The sequence below is a fragment of the Bactrocera dorsalis genome, chromosome 3, assembly GCF_023373825.1.
Source record: "Bactrocera dorsalis isolate Fly_Bdor chromosome 3, ASM2337382v1, whole genome shotgun sequence".
Taxonomy (NCBI): domain Eukaryota; kingdom Metazoa; phylum Arthropoda; class Insecta; order Diptera; family Tephritidae; genus Bactrocera; species Bactrocera dorsalis.
The window spans coordinates 60662047-60679930 of NC_064305.1; the positions used below are offsets into that span (position 1 = coordinate 60662047).

Below are 17884 nucleotides of genomic sequence, written 5' to 3' on the forward strand. Positions count from 1 at the left end.
CATGTATGTTTGATGTATGTATGGAGTCTATAATATAGATATACGTATATCTACACTATCAATGTAATTTTTATAATTTACACCTTAGCGTTATAATAAATATTGTTGTTGTTTTCACTCGGTTGAAATTGTTATCAGATATGACGCTAACACCATAAGTTGAATCGATCAGTCGATATATGCCTTTTTTAGAGACATATGTATAGTACAGCTGGTTAAACAAATGAAAGTAGCGTAGTTAATAAAAGCGTTGACAAAACTTTTTCGCAGAATATGTGGTGAAATTGTTATATTACAACAGACGGATATAACTTAGTAAGCTCTTATATGATTTATAATCCTGAAATGCACAGATGTTTTGTAACAATGCCACCCGTCTTTCGAGTATTTGGGCCCTTTTGGGTGACATGTTGTCACGAAAGAACGCACATATTTCAATTCCCATTCTTATCAGTTCTTCGGAGTGCCTTAATCTTTTATTTATATTACTGACACTCATTCAAACATAAAATTTTATATATAAGTTAGTTTTCATATGGACCACTATGATCTGAAATTTTGTTTAGCAGGTTGTACTGTTGTTTAGGACAATAATCCACGGCAAATATCGTGAAGATATTTCGTCAATTAAAAAAACTTCCACATAGATGGACTAGAGTTCCATAGATCACTTTGTAAGGCTGATATATGCTATAGAGATCCGATATCCGCGGTTCCGGCAAATGGGTGGCTTCTTGAAATAGGAAAATTTCAGATCGACGTTAATACGGACAAATAGACAGTCAGGCGGACATGGCTAAGTCGACTTAGATACTCAGAAATATGTAAATTTGTCCTTTTTTTATTATGTACAAGTATATATATACATATGTATAGGTTAGGTTAGTCTAGTAAGCCAATGAGCTGGTAGTAGACTAGTTTTTGTCCTTTGCGATATCAGATGGAGTTCAGTTACTAGGTACATGAGGAGTAGTCATCCTTTAGAACGAACCATTTCACGCGAATTTTGACGAACTCTGTGGCTTCAATACCTCCTCTGGTGTATCATACCGCGACGATGCTTACAACGTAGTCTTCTTAATATGGGATAAGTGCATAAAAATTGCTCTATTGTTTTTCTGGTGCCTTGTTATAGACATTTTCTTCAGTCTATTTGATCTGTCAGCCCCATTCTGCGAGCGTGTGTCGCAACCAGTCAGTGACCAGTTAGTATTCCGATCATGTTCCTACAGTCTCTTCTATCGAAAGCCAACAGCAATTTTGGGTATTTCCGACCTAATGTTTTGCACATGACTTTTGCAGTTTAACTCCCAGGTAGCTCATTCCATCGGGTTTTAATTTTCTTTACCAGGCTTCTGTTCAGATCCGCCGATCTGAACCACTGCTGCCCTGCTTCCCAAGACACTGACGGCCGATATGCAATATGATTGCCTTGATTGCTGCTTAGCTGTCTACGAAGATGTTGACTCTGGAGTTGCTAGCAGGTGCATTAGAGACCAGCCCTGTGGCTTACGCAATAGCAAATATCTCTGCTTGAAGTATATTGCAGTGGCCCGGCAACTTAAAAATCTGTCTTATGCCTAACTCTGAACAATATATTCCCGCACCAACTCCATCCTCCATTTTCGAGGCATCCGTATAGCTGTTTAGAGTGTTGCGCGCAACTAACACGTCTACCATCTTTTTCTATGTTTATTTCGCACCTTCTTTCGTAGTTGAAAAGTGGGATCACTTTATACATGTATAAGTATATAATTGACTTAGGAATAGACGCGGTTTATGCACTTTCAGCATTACACTTCATAACAAATAAATAAATACGAAATTGAGATAATTCATTTCACAAACAATCACATTTATCGTGCTCATGACATATTGAAAAATAACACGACATATTTTAGGTAAACATATTGTGATACCTGTGAGATATGCCACACCTGCACCCCCCATTGAGTATGCGAGATGCCCACTTGACGCGATCTTGAGAATATTTTGATCGTGATAATTTTTGTTTCCTCTTCATCATTTCACCACTCAAATTGTCAATATTTTGCGTTTATATATTTGTGTTCTAGACTTATTGATCAGTAGTCTTTGGTGGATTTTACAGTGTTAAAGTTGTCGCGCTTTTCTTCAAGCCACCTTACCTAGACATTTATTATATTATTGTTATACAAGATGTTCGCGTTCGCAAATAAAAATACTATATACGGTGTCCTTTTGTTCGTTTTGCTTGCCTTGACGCAAGCAACGGCCGATGAACACTCGGTTAATCCAGCAGTGCCACGGACGTGTTACAGTTGTGAAGGCATCAATTGCTTGCGAGTCTCACAATTGAATTCTACGAGCGATTGCTTGGATTTGTTGGATTATTGTGTGACAGTTTTTAGAGGATGTAAGTGTATTGATCATTGTGGGTATTTAGTGTCAAATTAAAAAAAAAAAAGTATATACCATATATGTGCCTGATATCAAAAATAAATCCCAAGCAATGCGTTTGATCCATTATACTCGTATATGAACTGCCATTGTCAGGATTTAAAGAATCAGAGACGGTTTAAAATGCATATTCTATTCGTAATTATATAATTTGGATTTTTTCCATAACATTTTCGTACAAGAATCAATGTCAAGCTCACGTGTTACTGTTAATCGGATTTCTTCCCTTAAAAAAACGCATAAGCTCCATTCAATACTACGTTTAGTTCAAGTTTAATCTAAGCTCCTTATTTGTGCCTCTTTTAAATTAGTTCCAAAATAAAAAACTCAAGAATTCCGAGCCAGTTTGGGTGCATAAAATCATAAAGAAAGCCGGAGTATGCAATAAACTTCATAATTTTTTAAGGGAAGAGAATATAAAACTCCTTCCTGATATTAATCCATTGACTGCCAAGCAAATTTTTGTTAAACCCATCTTATCCTCGTAGTATTTATCATAAAACCCTAAGAGATCGTCATAGTGCCTTGAAAATTATACCAAATATTTGTGCAGATATCAGAGAAATAGAAAATATTATCAAATCCATATCTCGTGGCACAAAAGGCATAATAACTTTAAATCTCGAAAAACCCTTATCGCACGATTTCGTGCAACGTGACAGCTAATGTGTTAATTGTATTTGTCTCAATTGAACTTATTCTCCCAATGATCAATCTAGGTCTTAGATCATCTTGCTTGAAAAAGTTGCTTATCATGTATGTAACTAGGACCAGATTTATAGTATTAAAAAAACATGAGTTATAGCGATGTGGTTTTGCAAAAAACGTGGAGAGCTTGTTATCTTGGATCAAAAATTTGATATGTCACATGAAAAATAAGGTTTTGTCTATTAGAAAGGGATATTTATGGAGGTATACATATACTATATGCGCAAAATATTCTAAGGCGAAATCTAAAACTTAATCGACCCCTCCAAGGCGGATTTCGTGAAAGTCGTCCAAAATCAATGCTTTCCCGGGAACTATTGACGCTGTACACAAACTAATATTTTCAGATCGTCTTGTGACCTTTCGTAAGATAGAGGCCACTATAGGCATTAATGGGACTAGCATACATTCAATATTGCAGGAACATGTGACTGTAACAAAAAATTTCACATTGGATCCCACACAATTTGTCAATTTACGCGTATGCGCCGAAAGTAAAGATCAAGCACGAAACACTTCCAAGCAAATGATTGCCTGCTTTTTTGGAACAACTGGACATGTCGCAACCATAACAATGGAACCACACAGCGCAATATATTCTGAGTGTTATACAATCTCACAATTCCATACAAACTCTCTTCATCACAACTATGCAACTCTCACACATGACGATAAGTCACATATCGTATCGTCCTGACTTGAGACCGAATGACTTCTTTTTATTTCCGCACGTATAAAAGAATCTAACATCAATGTTTTTTCGACACTTGAATAGTCGGTTGATGTGTTCAGAATACATGTTTTGGAGATACCTCAATCGGAGTGACAAAGGTATCTCGAAAATTGATTCAAATACATGCAAAAGTGTATAGATCTTAATGGAGAATATTCTAAAATTTCCTATAAAACCGTAAATGACTACAAGATACAAATTTGATTGTAATCCATTACCAGTTTCGGCGAATAAAGAATATTGAATTATTAGACAACATTTTATAAAGTTTTGTCAGCATCCGAAAATTGTTCGCCTTGTCTAATCGGCAAGCTGCCAGAGTATAAAATATTCGGTTACACCCGAACTAAGCCATTTATTACTTGTTTAAGTTAAACATATTTTCTGATACTAATAGCTGATACTAATACTAATTGATTTTTCTCTACTTAATTTTTACAGTCACAGTAATAGCTCGCGGTTGCTATGCCGACTTGGAAGCGAATTTGCGTGATAAATGTGACTTGGGCGATCATCCCGAGTGTGTAAAGTGCTTCGGCAATCGTTGCAATGACAAAGGACGCGCCGATTTCCAATGCATCGAGTGCAAGTCGAGTGAGGTAAGTGGAAAGACATATTTCTAAAATATTATTTCAAATTTAATGACGTTGCTTTTATTCCCTGGCAGGATAAAAGATGCGCCACCGACACCAGCGCCCTGACCGCCGTGCAATGTCCAGTGCCCACCGCTCAGAACTCTTACTGTTACGTCCGCGAATCCAAAGAGGAAGGCACTTCACGTGGCTGTTTTGTGCATCAGCAAGAACAAGAAGAGTGTCTCAGTGATGCACAGTGTTCCATGTGCTTGAGCGACGATGCGTTGGCTTGCAACGCATACAAAGTGACCACAGAAGCTAATTCAGGCAGTAGTGGACTCAGCAAAGTCAGTGTCACATCCACCGTTTCATTTGTTTTGTTCGCTTTTATTGTGCGTTCATTATAAATGTGTGATTGTATTTTTTTATAGTAGAAACTAAGTATTCGATAAAAGTATTCAACACCGAATTCTCGCGATAAGAGGGTGTTATTAAATTTATTACCTGTTAATCTTCATATTCCACGAATAAAGTAATTGTAATGACTAGACTTAGTAAGGTATAAACTATGAGTTCATTACCAAACAAATTTTTTATATGTATGTACATAATGTCCAGGGTGGCTATAAATGAACAAGTATGTATTTTGAATACATAGCTTCAGTTGATAATGAAGCTCTTTAATAACTGTATAAATCGTTTAACCGAATCAGATCATTTGGTTTCGGTAGAATGAGTTAGAAGAGCTTTTAAAGTTCAAAGAGACACTTAACTTTAAAAGCATTTTTGTTGGTATTTGAGTAAATTCGAGCTCTGTCACAGAGAGTTTGGATTTTTTTTTATCAAAAAACTTATGTTACATTCGAACTTATTGAATATAAAGAGTGATTCCATTTCCAGGGCACCTATTTTTTTTTAAGAAAAACACAGAAATTTCAAATGTAATGTAATGTAATGGAAAAAGAACATTCTTCGGCATCTATTTATGCAGATTATCTCTTTCAAATGTTGACCGTGGCTATGGCTCAGACGGTGTATCTGTTGAATTCAATTTTCGATAACTAGTTCGAGCATTTCGACTGGTAACTGGCTAATGATACTCGTGTTCCAAGGCCTGAATCGAAGCGGGATTGTCCGCATAGACTTTTTAATTTACATATTCACACAGGAAAAAGTCTAACGGTGTGATATCACACGATCTTGGTGGCCAATCGGCAAAATCTTGAAATTATCTGCTCACTGAAGTGTTCTCCCAGTGGCGCGGTCTTGTTGAAACCAAAAATTACAAGCTTCAATTTTAGACATCAAATAATCGGTTATCATGACGCGATAACGGTCTCTAATGAGGGTTACGTTCTCACCGACGTCATTTTTGAAGAACTCTTACTGTAACTGTTCCACTGGCCTACAAACTACACCAAAACATTGTTCTCTTGTGTGAAATGGCAGCTCTTGAATATCATTAGGTTGCTCTTTGTCTCAAATAGAGCAATTTTGCATTTTTACATACCCTCAGAAGCCAGAAATGGAGTCTTGGTTGAACAATATTTGACTCGAAAACGTAAGATATTATTGAAACTTTTCAGAAGCCCATAGAGCAAAGTTGCTGCGAACGCGGTCTTCGTATACACCTTCAGCTACGAGACCACATTCTTTTGGATGTGGTCTATTCGGTCGAATATTATACAATATGAATGCTGGGTCTCAAGAAGGGGGATGGTGCTATAAATCGTACACTCAGTAGATCAATTATGTTGACCATAAGTTGAGAGAATCGCGCGAAACACATTCTTTACAGAATGCCAATCAATACTCAACAAAAATATCATGTCAGCTTGACACGACTCACGCGTGATCTATCAAAAAAATTCTATTTTAAGATAGTGCATCTACTTGGATCACCCGTTATTTCATTCCTAGTCATCATTTTTTAAGTAAAAGGCTAAGCTTTCGACAGTAAATCTCCAGAGTATCGAAAATAGTATACCAGATGTTCAAACAAACGGTTAGCACTTGTGGTGCAACCCTGCGCGAAAATGTCTTCAGACGTAATAGTTTTATGTTATGATTCTTTCTTAGTGGAGAATTTCTATTTTTCGCGTTAAACCATTATTTTCGTACTAACCATTCACAATAGTAAATGTGAGCTGAAATATGCACAACTTGAATCTGCTTTTTGTTTTGAAAGCCTAACAATAAGTAATAAAATCTTAAACCTATTTAAAAACTAGACACGCTCAAGCAAATGATTGAGGTGTTTTGGTGATACATTTCTCCTCAGTACGCGGGCATATCTCTTCTTTTAAGGCGTGTTTGATTGCAGGAATGTACCAAAGCATTAGCCAAAGGGTTTGGGTGATCACGGAGTTTACATATATATTTAATTCTGCTGTCTTCTACTTCTTTCCTTACCATAGAAATACCAAGGTCTTTATGGATATTCTCATTACGCATGTACCATGGTGAACACGTGATTGATCTAAGCATTTTTGATTGGAACCTTTGTATTATGTCTATATTAGTTGCACAGGTCGTACCCCACAGTTGAATGCCATACATCCAAATCGGCTTTATGACCGCATTATATAAGAGCACTTTGTTGTCTAGGCTAAGTTTGGAGTTTTTATTTAATAGCCAATTTAAATTTGCAGCTCTTATCTTCATGCAAGTTATTTTACTAGATATATGTTTTTTCCAACAACTAAACTTGACACCATTGAAGAAATTATTAAAATTATTTTGTCATTTGTACCATTCACAATGGTAAAACCGTAAAACTTGGAAGCATTGAGCACAGCGTTTATACGACTTAAGGGGGGAGCCTGCTTTAGAAGCTTCAAAAAATCGATTTTTTTTTTGCTTAAATCTGTTTAAAAATAATCTAAGAATATGCCTATTTGCGAAGCTAGAAGGGAAATAGTGACCGAGCGTCTAGCGGATATATGAGAGATTGGGCAGAAAGCGAAAACTTTGACGCGCGATTTCTCGGTTTTTCATTTTTACGATTTTTCTAAATTGGCGGGCAAAATTACAAAAAAAGTATTCCACCAATCGTATAAAACCAAAGCTTATTAGATTCAGTACATATTACCTCCTCTGTGAACCTAAAAAGTTCTTGAAAACAAAATTGTAAACTATTTTTTTAGTAAATTGAAGTTAGGTTTTTGGTGAAAAATGCAACTTTTTTTTCCAAATCTAAAAAAAACTTTGATTTTCGCGTTTTTTTCGGGTTTTTTTAGGTTCACATAGAAGAAGGACTAATGAAAATTAATTATCCATTTGATTTTTTTGTTTCAGACAAAAATTGCGACCTACATTTTGCCCGCCAATTGGACACTTCAATTGCGCGGTGGTGCACAAAAGTAGATAAAAGTGGGCTGTATTTCGATATTTTAAATTTTAAGAAATGTTTTTTGTAAGTTTAAATATGTAATAAAATGATGTAAAAATTTCAGCACATTTGCTTGTTGTTTTCTATCCTAAAAAAAAATCACGAAAAACTGCCTTTTTTAGGCCTCCTAAAGCAGGCTCCCCCCTTAAATGAGGCGTCTATATATTCTTTTAAATCGCATACAACTCGCTAATTATATTCTTGGTTTCGCAACTAAAATTTTTGAAATGAGAGCAAGCAGACATATGTCGAATCAAAGACAGCGACTTAATCGGTTCGAAAACTGAAGGCGTCGAAATGGTCGCCAGTGCCACATTCTGGTTTGAAATGTTCAAATCACTTCTAATTGGGTTGAACTTAAGTATATAAATTTCTGATTACCGCTCTGAAGAAAGATTACAATACACTAGAAAGATATAACTGAAATATTTTAGGTTTAATAATAAAATAAAATAAATATTTTTTTATTCATTTCAAAGTTTCACTTTGCACAAGTTTGAAATTTAATCTAAACTAGCACTTTCATAGTTACTCGAATCTAATGGTGGTTATGTCATTATTATATTCGCGCTCTGGCTGATTTGAAGTAACCCTAAAATAGCTAAATATATGTTGGTACACACGAGTATAATCTAGTGGGTTTTCCCAGATTAACAGTTATTATAGTCACGGCATTAGCAAAAATGCCCTCGAAGGCCAATAGTGTGTTGCTAGTTGATATTCTCACGTTTGCTGATAAAATGTCATTCGCTTGGAATCCCAAAAGCCAAAAATTACCGTTATGATGCATTGCCAATTAGTTTTATGGCTTTCTATAAACAATACCCATCATATTATAAGTGCTTGGAAATTTATGACAATAATCATATACATGCTATACATATAGTATATGAAGCACTTTCAAACAGAAGAAAAAAGATAAGTAAGGGTTTGACAGCAAAATCGTTATTTTATCTTACATAGTATAGAAATTAATCGAAGATAAGTTAAGAAATGGAAGAACCAGAAACTATAATAATCTATAATCTCCTTTAGGTAGAGTTCATTTTTCAAGTGTGCCATATACATGAGAATATGGGCATATAAATTAGAGCGGGTCGATTTACAGGGAGCAAAACGGAAAATCGAGTATATGGGGAAAAAATCGACCCGGTCTAATATACATTTTCTGTAAAATTATATTCGGAACTTCAAATAGTGTTGAAAGAGTAAATAGAGTAAGTAGAGGTACTTTTTTCAAAAGACTTTTTTTAAGAGATCACCCTTGAGTCGTATCAAGCTGTCATGTAATTTTGTTCAGGTATTTCATCATGAAAGAAATTACGTCTAAAAAACTTTTACAAATATTTCAATTTTATTATGAAAATTCACGTTCTGTAAAAAATGTGTTTCGCTTAACTTATAGTTAACATAATCGCCCTACAATCGCCCTATTCACAACATCATCACCCATGTTGAAACCGAACATTCATTATTGGACAATATTCGACTGAATAGATCACGTCTAACACGCAGTGAAGAAAATATAGCAGCCGTAGCTGAGAATGTATGCGAAGATCGTGGAGAATCAATTCAGTGACGTTCGCAACAATTCGGACTTACATATGGAACGACTTGGCACATTTTACGTCGAGATTTTAAATTAAAAGCGCACACAATTCAGCTTTTGGAAGAACTGAAGCCGCTCGACCTTCCCAAATGACACCACTTCTATGGACTGTTGAAGTTTTAAGAAGATCCGATATTTTTAAGCCAAATTTTGTACAGCGATGAAGACCATTTCTGGCTCAAAGGGTACTAAAACCTGAAGAGATTTTAGAGCTGTCATTTTATCCGGAAAAACCAATGGGTTGGTGTGGTTTCATTCCGGTGAGAACGTAACCGTCAATGTTGACCGGTATCGCGCCTTGATAACCGACTATTTGCCTCAAATTGAAGTTTGTGATCTCGACGACAAATGGCGACAAGACGGCGCCTCTTCCCACACATCGCATCAATCAATGGATTTTTGAGAGAATACTTCACGGAGCAGATAATTTCACGTCTTGGGACGGTCGATTGGCCTCCAAAATCGTGTGATATCACACCGTTAGACTAGTTACTGTGGAAATATGTAAAGTCTAAAGTCTATGCCATCGATTCAGGCCTTGGAGCAAAACATCACGTGAGTCACTTGCCAATTACCAGTCGAAATGCTCTGACCATCTGAGATGTAGCAGCGGCCAACATTTAAAAAAGATGCCAAAAATGTTCTTTCTAATTATAATAAACATTCCCCAATAAATTTGAAAGTCAAAGTAGGGAACTTCGAAATGGATCACCCTTTACATATATACAAAGGTGTTCAGTTTAATTCTTTTCAAAGTAATGTGAAAAGAATGTGTGATTTCGTCTATAATATGTATTCCGAACACAGAGGGGACTTGGCTCTTATTTTCTTCCCCCCTGTTGCCAACTAAGGTGGCAAAGATAGTTCGTATAACTTATCGTTTCATCTTATGGAATATTTGCTGAAAACCACTCGTGAAAGCCACGTATCTAATCGTAAGATTTGCACCACGTGATGAGACACTTAAAATATAACGTGCTCAAGATCATCTAACAGTCCTTGAGAAATCCGTAAATGTATATGTTTATTTTAAAGATAGTCAGATATTTCGCGCAGGCCTAAAGTAAATTTAAAGTCATGCATATAACTTTTGATAAGAAAGAGCTCGCGTGATGAACGTTCCATTGGTTGAAATTGAGAGTCCTTTGCGGAAAACTAACAAAATATTTTTTGGCGGGTATTTTCACAATTTACGAATGTAAAGTAACCTTTTAAGGTGCTTAATTTACTCACTCTAATTTTTTTTTTTTTAACATCAAATAAGTATTTGCACTTCACTTGGAGAGCAGCACAAAAACTTCAAATGAACCGCAATTCAGAGCTTAGGGAAGATTAACGTTGATTATAATGGCATTTTAAGCTTATCATGTTCAAACTTAATTCGTCGGAACACAAATACCTCGACTCATTCATTATTTATTGTCGGCGGCATTAGAAGGCGTTTTACTCGTATGTTAATCTAAAAGGGCTAGAAGTGCTTCTGAAAAGTTATTTCATTTTTATTTGAAAAGCGTACTTGAAAAGTTAACATTGTTGCTGCTGTTCCCTATTTTAGATTATGGCATGTCCGGAACTTGAGCTTAAGGGCCATTAAATTGAAGTAAAACTCGCTACTACCATATTCGGTCGGAAATTGCTGTCTGCTGTTAGTACTCTCTTAAACAATTGCTTAAGGTCAAAAGATATGATCTTTTTGGCTTTTGGAAGACTAGCTGAGGTACTGGGCGATGATTTATGCAGCTGTACGCCTCAGAGTTGATATAGTTTCCTTTAAAGTATTATTTTTTGAAATGGAAAAGGACAATATTAAAGAGCTCTAAGTACTTCTCATTTGGGGGTTTTTTCGCGAATCGTATGCTGCTGAACACACAGAATTACGAAGAAAAACCCGAGTAATTTTAAACTAAAGAAAGCTCCGGATTGTGCAGAACTAGGGGGTTTTATGAGGTACGTCGGAGGCAATTGGTGCAGAAGTCGCAGGACCGCGCACTAAACTCTCCATACGAGGACTGCTATATATATGTATTTCTGGCTTAATATTGAAAATAGGCATATTTATCAACGAAAATGTTTTTTTTTTTTCGTTGGATTTGGCTCGTCTTGGAAGACCCACACGGTCGATTGCTGTTTTGTTTCGGGCTCATATGGATAGATCCATGATTCATCACCTGTGACGATCTTATAAACGTCTTTTGAAGCACCGCGATCGTATTTTTTCAGCATTTCTTTACACCAATCCACACGAGCCTTTTTTGAGCGATTGTCAAATTGTGCGGGATCCAACGAGAACAAACTTTTTTTACGGCCAGGTGTTCATTCAATATCGAATGTATGCTGGTGGAAGAAATGCATAGCCATGCCTCTATCTGAAGGTATGTTACATGACGGTCTTGCATTATCAGTTCACGTACGGCATCGATGTTTTCTGGCACAACGGCTGTTTTTGGACGACCTTCACGGAATTCGTCTTTGAGCGAGCGTCGACCACGATTGAATTCGTTGTACCAGTTTTTCACAGTGCTATAGGATGTTGCTTCACAGCCATACAAAGATTTTAGTTCATCGATGCACTCTTGTCGTGATAATCCACGTCGAAAGTTGTGAAAAATGATCGCACGAAAACGTTCACGAGTTAATTCCATTTTTTGGCCGAGATGATTTTTTTAATTCTCTGTAAATAAAACAAAACGATTAAATGACAAAACGTTCTGAGTGATGTTATGCTAAAAAATTTCAAATTTTCTAATGGAAATGTCAGATTGCACCTGGCAACACTTAGTGTTGCCTAGGCCAGAAATATATATAGCAGCCTATGTACCTATCGAAAGTTTTCCGAACATTTTTTAGGCAGAAGTCGGTGCATAAAGATAAACCTCCAACCTAACTTTCACAACGAACGTATAACCATACTTAGCATAGTCAAGCGACACTTAAAGCAAATCTCTGCCTATGAGATCAAATCCCTACCGGTGCAGGAGTGTAGAAAACGACTGAAGAGCTTAGCGGAATTTAACCAAGTGCACCTTATCTGTGTACCTGGTCACAAGCGTTTAGCCGGGAATGTACTTGCTGATGAGCTGGCGCACTCCGCAGCATCCACTAACTTGGTAGGACCTGAATCTTTTATCGCGGTGGGTCCCCATACCATAAAGGAGCTGTTCTGCAAGGAAGAAGGAGTAGCCAGAGAGAGGTATTGGCAGCAATTCCAAGACATGCGCTATGCAAAGTTGCTGATGTGGGGTTACAACCTCAGCTAGTCCCTTGGGACAAATTCAGGCTTCTTGTCGCATTCTTTACAGGCCACTACAAGATGATGAAGCAGGTATACAACATGGACCTAACTGCGGCATGGAGCCTGAAAACCCAGAACATCTGCTGATTGACAGCATAACAGTCTGCAGACACAGGTTAAAGGCCCATGTTTCCAAATAGGGATCACATCGCTTCTCTAGCACCTATATTGGACTTTATCAATATGTTGGGACCAGGTGAGTGTTTGTGATTTAAGAGACCCAAGGTCGCATTGCTATCCTTGTCTATCTATCTAATCTAATTTAATACATAGGTCCAAAATGAAATGGTTCCGGCTCCGTTTTTCACAATAAAGTTTAGTTCAGCGATGAAGCTTACGATTGGTTGAATAGGAATGTAAGTAAAGCAAATTCTCGCATTTTGGATTGTAATAATACACAAACCATTGGCCATAATGCTATTCGTGCCTGAATAGGAGAATGTTGACGTGGTCGATCTGTGGTTGCAACAAACAAATAATTTATTAAAGCAAACTTTTGGTGGTTATATCGCGCCTGGTGGGTCTGTGATCGTTCGATTCAATAGCGTTGGACTATTTTCTGTGGAATTATATGAAGTCGATTGACGCCTTGACATACGGCCCTAATTACTGAAAAAAATGGTTCAAAATTGGATCTTTCGGCTGGAAGTAGTTCGAACTAGCCGCGGCGGTCACTTGCCAGAAATCATTATATTATAAATATAAACAATGAAATGAATTATGTTTTTGTATTTTTTTAATAATAAATGGTGACCCATTTCGAGGTTCCCTACTTTCTTAAAGAAAAAACTAATAAAATTAAAATTTATTGGGACATGTTTTTTTGTTTTATTTTTTAAATGTTGGCCACGGCTACGACTCAGAAGTTCCATCCGTTGAGTCAAATTTTCAATGACTCGTTCGAGCATTTCGACTCGCATGATGTTTTGCTTGAAGGCTTGAATTGAAGCAGGATTGTCCGCACATACTTTGGACTTTAGTGAAATTATCTGCTCACCGTAGTGTGCTCTCAATAAATCCATTGATTGATGCGATCTAGATGTCGGCACGATCACGAGCATCAGTTTTAGGCATCAAATAGTCGGTTATCATGGCGCAATAATGGTCGCCACTGACGGTTACGTTTTCACCGGATGCATTTTGAAGAAATATTGACCGATGATTCCACCGGCACATAAACTACACTAAACCGTTGTGTTTTCTGAATGAAATGGCAGCTCTTGAATCTATTTGTTCCAAATGCGGCAACTTTGCTTCTTTACATATCCATTGAGTCAGAAATGGGCCTGACCGTTGAAAAAAGTTTGGCTCGAAAACGCCGGATCTTCTTGGAATTTTTCAAGAGCCCATAGAGCGAAGCGATGTCGCTTGGAAAGGTCGAGGTTATGCACAAGCTGTATCTTGTACGCTTTCAATTTAAGATATCGACGTAAAATGTGCCAAGTCGTTTCATTCGTCAGTCGGAGTTTCTGCGAATGGCGCCGATTCGACTCTCTATGGTTTTCGGGTACACTCTCAGCTACGGCTGGTATATTTTCTTCGCCGCGTGCTGAAGGTGGTCTATTCGGTCGAATATTATACAATAATGAATGCTGAGTCTCAAGATGAGTGATGGTGTTGCGAATAGTACGCTCAGAAGGCCAATTATGTTGACTATAAGTTGAGCGAAACACATTCTTTATAGAACGTGAGCTTTCAAAGTGAAGTTGAACGATATGTAAACACTGTTCAGGCATAAGACTTTCCATGACGAAATGCCAAAGCAATACCTCTTACGATGCACGTCATTATATGTTTTTTCGCTTAAGGAGTTATCAAAAGGCATAATAAGTCATTATATATAAATTTCTTCCTCAAAAACTATTCCATAATATTTGATGTTTACTATTAATATTGTATTTTTGCAATCGCTGTGACTCAACGCCTAGTAAGCTGTATGCATGCGGACACTTACATTTTACCAGTTACTGTTAGTAACTATCAATGATCCTTTTATCAGTGGCAACAGTAAATATAACACTTAAAAACAAGCAAATTATTTGACTTGCCATTGAGATCACACGGTTGTGCTGTGTACTCGCGAATATGAGTTGATATATGTATGTATGTATGTGCGGTATAACCAAATAATTGTAACAAATATAATTAAGAAATTAATAAGCAATAAATAAATAAAGTGCAATAAAATTAAATCAAGTGTCACACTTGAGAAATTATCAACAAAATGTTGGAAATTTTCAAAGAGGAAGCGTATTACGAGTAGTTGAAGTCTATAAAAGAAACCGATGAAAATCATTTTAATTGATTGACCGAACGAAATGTGTCGCTTGGAACAACTCGCGTTCGCAGCGCTGCTTGCAGCTGTGCTTTTGATACACAACGCGGAAGCCAACCAGGAGACGAGGACCTGTTATGCCTGTGAAGGCATTAACTGTCAAAGAACGTCACTTGCCCAAGAGCAGAAGTGTTTGAATGCCTTGGACTATTGTGTGACTGTCTTTGATAAATGTGAGTAGAAAACAAAAAATACATGAAAATATCAGAAATACCTAATGAATATAAATTTTGAGTACTAACTTCAATTAATCATTGACTTTGTAACCTCGGTTTTCAGTTACCGTTGTAGTAAAGGGCTGTTCACTTGAGGTGCCCAGTGATTTGCGCCGCCGCTGTGATGCCAACACTGTCGAATGCCATAAATGCAACACTGATCACTGCAACAATTTGGGTCAACCGAATTATGTCTGTCTGCAGTGTGACTCCAGCAAGGTATACACACAAATATTTCAACACTAACAATTGCGCAAAAATAATGGTAATTCCATATATTGCTGCATTTCTAGGATGCCAATTGTGCTAGCGCTGCCAGCTCTGTAGCGCCAACACGCTGCCCCTCTCCGACTGCCCAGAACTCCTATTGCTATGTGAAATACGACGGCGGTGTCACCACACGTGGCTGTGCCACAACTCTGGCGGACCAACGCAGCTGTTACGCGAGTGCCAATTGCATGCTCTGCTCACCCGGCGAACTGAAGAGTTGCAATAGTGTTGATTTTCAACCTGGTACGCGAGCTCTGAGGCTTTAGAAAGTAATTCATATGTGTATACATGAGTGGTTAAGTAAAATTGTAAAATCTTAGCGGTTTTGATGTTCAACTTGTTGTTTTTTTTATTTAATAAATAAATTGTTAAATGTGTGGTTGCATTTGTCGAAAATATTTTGGAATTATTTGTTATGGCATGGTCATTGTATTGCTGGAGAATGAAAGTTGTTACGCTAGCACAGGCTTTTGGCATCTAGTTTACACAACGTATCTCTTTTTTGAACTCTGAATCTTTCGAAAAAATCACAACATGGATATGGGTGAAAATTTCGTTAACGTTTACTGACAAAGAGAGAGTTTCTAACAAGTATTCGCTATTACTTTGGTGACCCAGTTGGATAAGAAGTTGTGAAAATTTCAGGTAAGCACACGTTTTAAAGACATTGCTGGTGTTCATATTGACTTAAAATATTTACTATGGACTTTTCTGGTGTTGTGATCTGCTAAACAGCCTACAGGTTTTTTGAGGAGTACGCGATAACATTATTAATGTTATAGTGTCTAAGGATCACAATCGAATAATTTTTGTAATCTCTGATATATGTAGTTCCCACTTTAATATCTCAGAGAATATCGTGTCTTTCCATAGGGACGCTACAAAGGTAGACCGATGGAGACAGCAAACAAAGCAGTTTCTAGTCCCGCTCTTTTGACATTTCTCTTAAGTTAGGTTTGCCATTTCATCATGAGAAGAATCAACGAGTAGAAATTATTAAAATTTACTTGCGAAATTTGGAGTCAGTAGCCTCAACTTTAAGAGCGTGTTTTTCAATAAGAGCGCTACAAACTTTTTTTTTTTAAATAAAACAAAAATGTTATGGGATATAATATATACAAATTCTTTATTCCTGTGAAAATACATTCGAAAATACTCCAACAGTCACTATTGTATCCCGAAAAAATTACGGTTTGGTGCGGTTTATGGGCTGGCGGCGTCTTTGGGCCGTACTTCCTCCGTGGTGACCAAGACCGCCACGTTACTGTGAATGGGAATCGCCTCCGCTCAATAATAGCCGAATATTTTTGGCCTGAATTGGATGATACGGACTTGAACAATATGTGGTTCCAACAGGACAGCACCACAAGCCACACAGCGAATGTTACAATCGATTTATTGAAAACCAAGTTTGATGAGCGTGTTTTCTTACGAAATGGCCCAGTCAATTGGCCGCCTTGGTCGTGCTATTTGACGTCGTTAGAATATTTTCTGTGGTGCTACGTCAAATCTATGGTCTATGCCAACAAGCCTGTGACGATTGAAGCAGTATCGATCGATTTATGCTTGAAAACTACCGTGATTGGGTTCAGCATCTGGTTTCTGCAAGCGTGCCCGTGGAGCGCATGCGAAATAAATCGAGTACATAATGGCATAAAATGTGTTTTCACAGGAATAAATAATTTCATGGTTATTAAAGAAAAACTTTCTAGCGCTTTTGTTAAGAAACCCGTTATATCAACCTAAGCAACAACCAATACTGAAAGTTACAGAATGCTGATAATTAGTGCTTAAACCTTTGTCAAATGTTCACGTTTCTTGGATATCCATTGATTCCATGAAGCAAATATAAGGCTTTGAATCCTTTAAATTACTTTTGAAAAGTTTGTGGATGTTATGCGAGCATTCAGTAATTATCTATCACAAAGAAACTTCTTCATGTTAATAAGACTTTAGATCGACTGCAAATCATACCTATGTAGCGGTGGTGAGCACAACGAAGTATTACGAATAGACGAAAATCAGAATCAGAATCTAGATCCAAGAAGCTAAAATATCCTTACCAAATAAAAATTTGATTTTGATCGGTCTATATGCTATAAAAATCCAGACTCAACAAAACGGAGTATTAGGTATAAACGAAGGCCAGAACTTAGTCTAGCTTAAAGTAGCTTAAATATCCTTCTCAAATTAAAAAGTTGATTTTATAGGTTTATTTGTATGACAACTATATGCTATTGTAGACCAAACTCAACAATTTGTTCAAAGATGGTAACTTTATGTGGACTTTATTAACAATCCTTGCCAAATTATGAAA

General features: G+C 37.0%; 3 protein-coding genes across 10 annotated transcripts in view; 2 read left to right on the forward strand and 1 right to left on the reverse strand.

The window, feature by feature from the left end:
- Positions 1-17884, reverse strand: part of LOC105222440 (uncharacterized) — a 165373-nt gene that overhangs the window by 18138 nt on the left and 129351 nt on the right. The window lies entirely within an intron of this gene.
- Positions 2080-5005, forward strand: LOC105222436 (uncharacterized). The gene is made up of 3 exons (XM_049450712.1): positions 2080-2395; positions 4322-4479; positions 4548-5005. The coding sequence occupies exons 1-3, from the start codon at positions 2179-2181 to the stop codon at positions 4860-4862; spliced, it is 690 nt and encodes a 229-aa protein (XP_049306669.1). The 5' UTR covers positions 2080-2178; the 3' UTR covers positions 4863-5005.
- Positions 15032-15965, forward strand: LOC105222437 (uncharacterized). The gene is made up of 3 exons (XM_011199779.3): positions 15032-15255; positions 15362-15516; positions 15591-15965. Exons 1-3 carry the CDS (start codon positions 15066-15068, stop codon positions 15831-15833), a joined length of 588 nt encoding a protein of 195 aa, XP_011198081.2. The 5' UTR covers positions 15032-15065; the 3' UTR covers positions 15834-15965.

Excerpts from the sequence above, each read along its gene's own strand:
- LOC105222436 (XM_049450712.1), top strand. The coding sequence starts at position 2,179 with ATGTTCGCGTTCGCAAATAAAAATACTATATACGGTGTCCTTTTGTTC. Across the intron at positions 2,396-4,321 it reads TGTGACAGTTTTTAGAGGAT|TCACAGTAATAGCTCGCGGT; the intron begins GTAAGTGTATTG and ends TAATTTTTACAG. Across the intron at positions 4,480-4,547 it reads TCGAGTGCAAGTCGAGTGAG|GATAAAAGATGCGCCACCGA; the intron begins GTAAGTGGAAAG and ends ATTCCCTGGCAG.
- LOC105222437 (XM_011199779.3), top strand. The coding sequence starts at position 15,066 with ATGTGTCGCTTGGAACAACTCGCGTTCGCAGCGCTGCTTGCAGCTGTG. Across the intron at positions 15,256-15,361 it reads TGTGACTGTCTTTGATAAAT|TTACCGTTGTAGTAAAGGGC; the intron begins GTGAGTAGAAAA and ends CTCGGTTTTCAG. Across the intron at positions 15,517-15,590 it reads TGCAGTGTGACTCCAGCAAG|GATGCCAATTGTGCTAGCGC; the intron begins GTATACACACAA and ends CTGCATTTCTAG.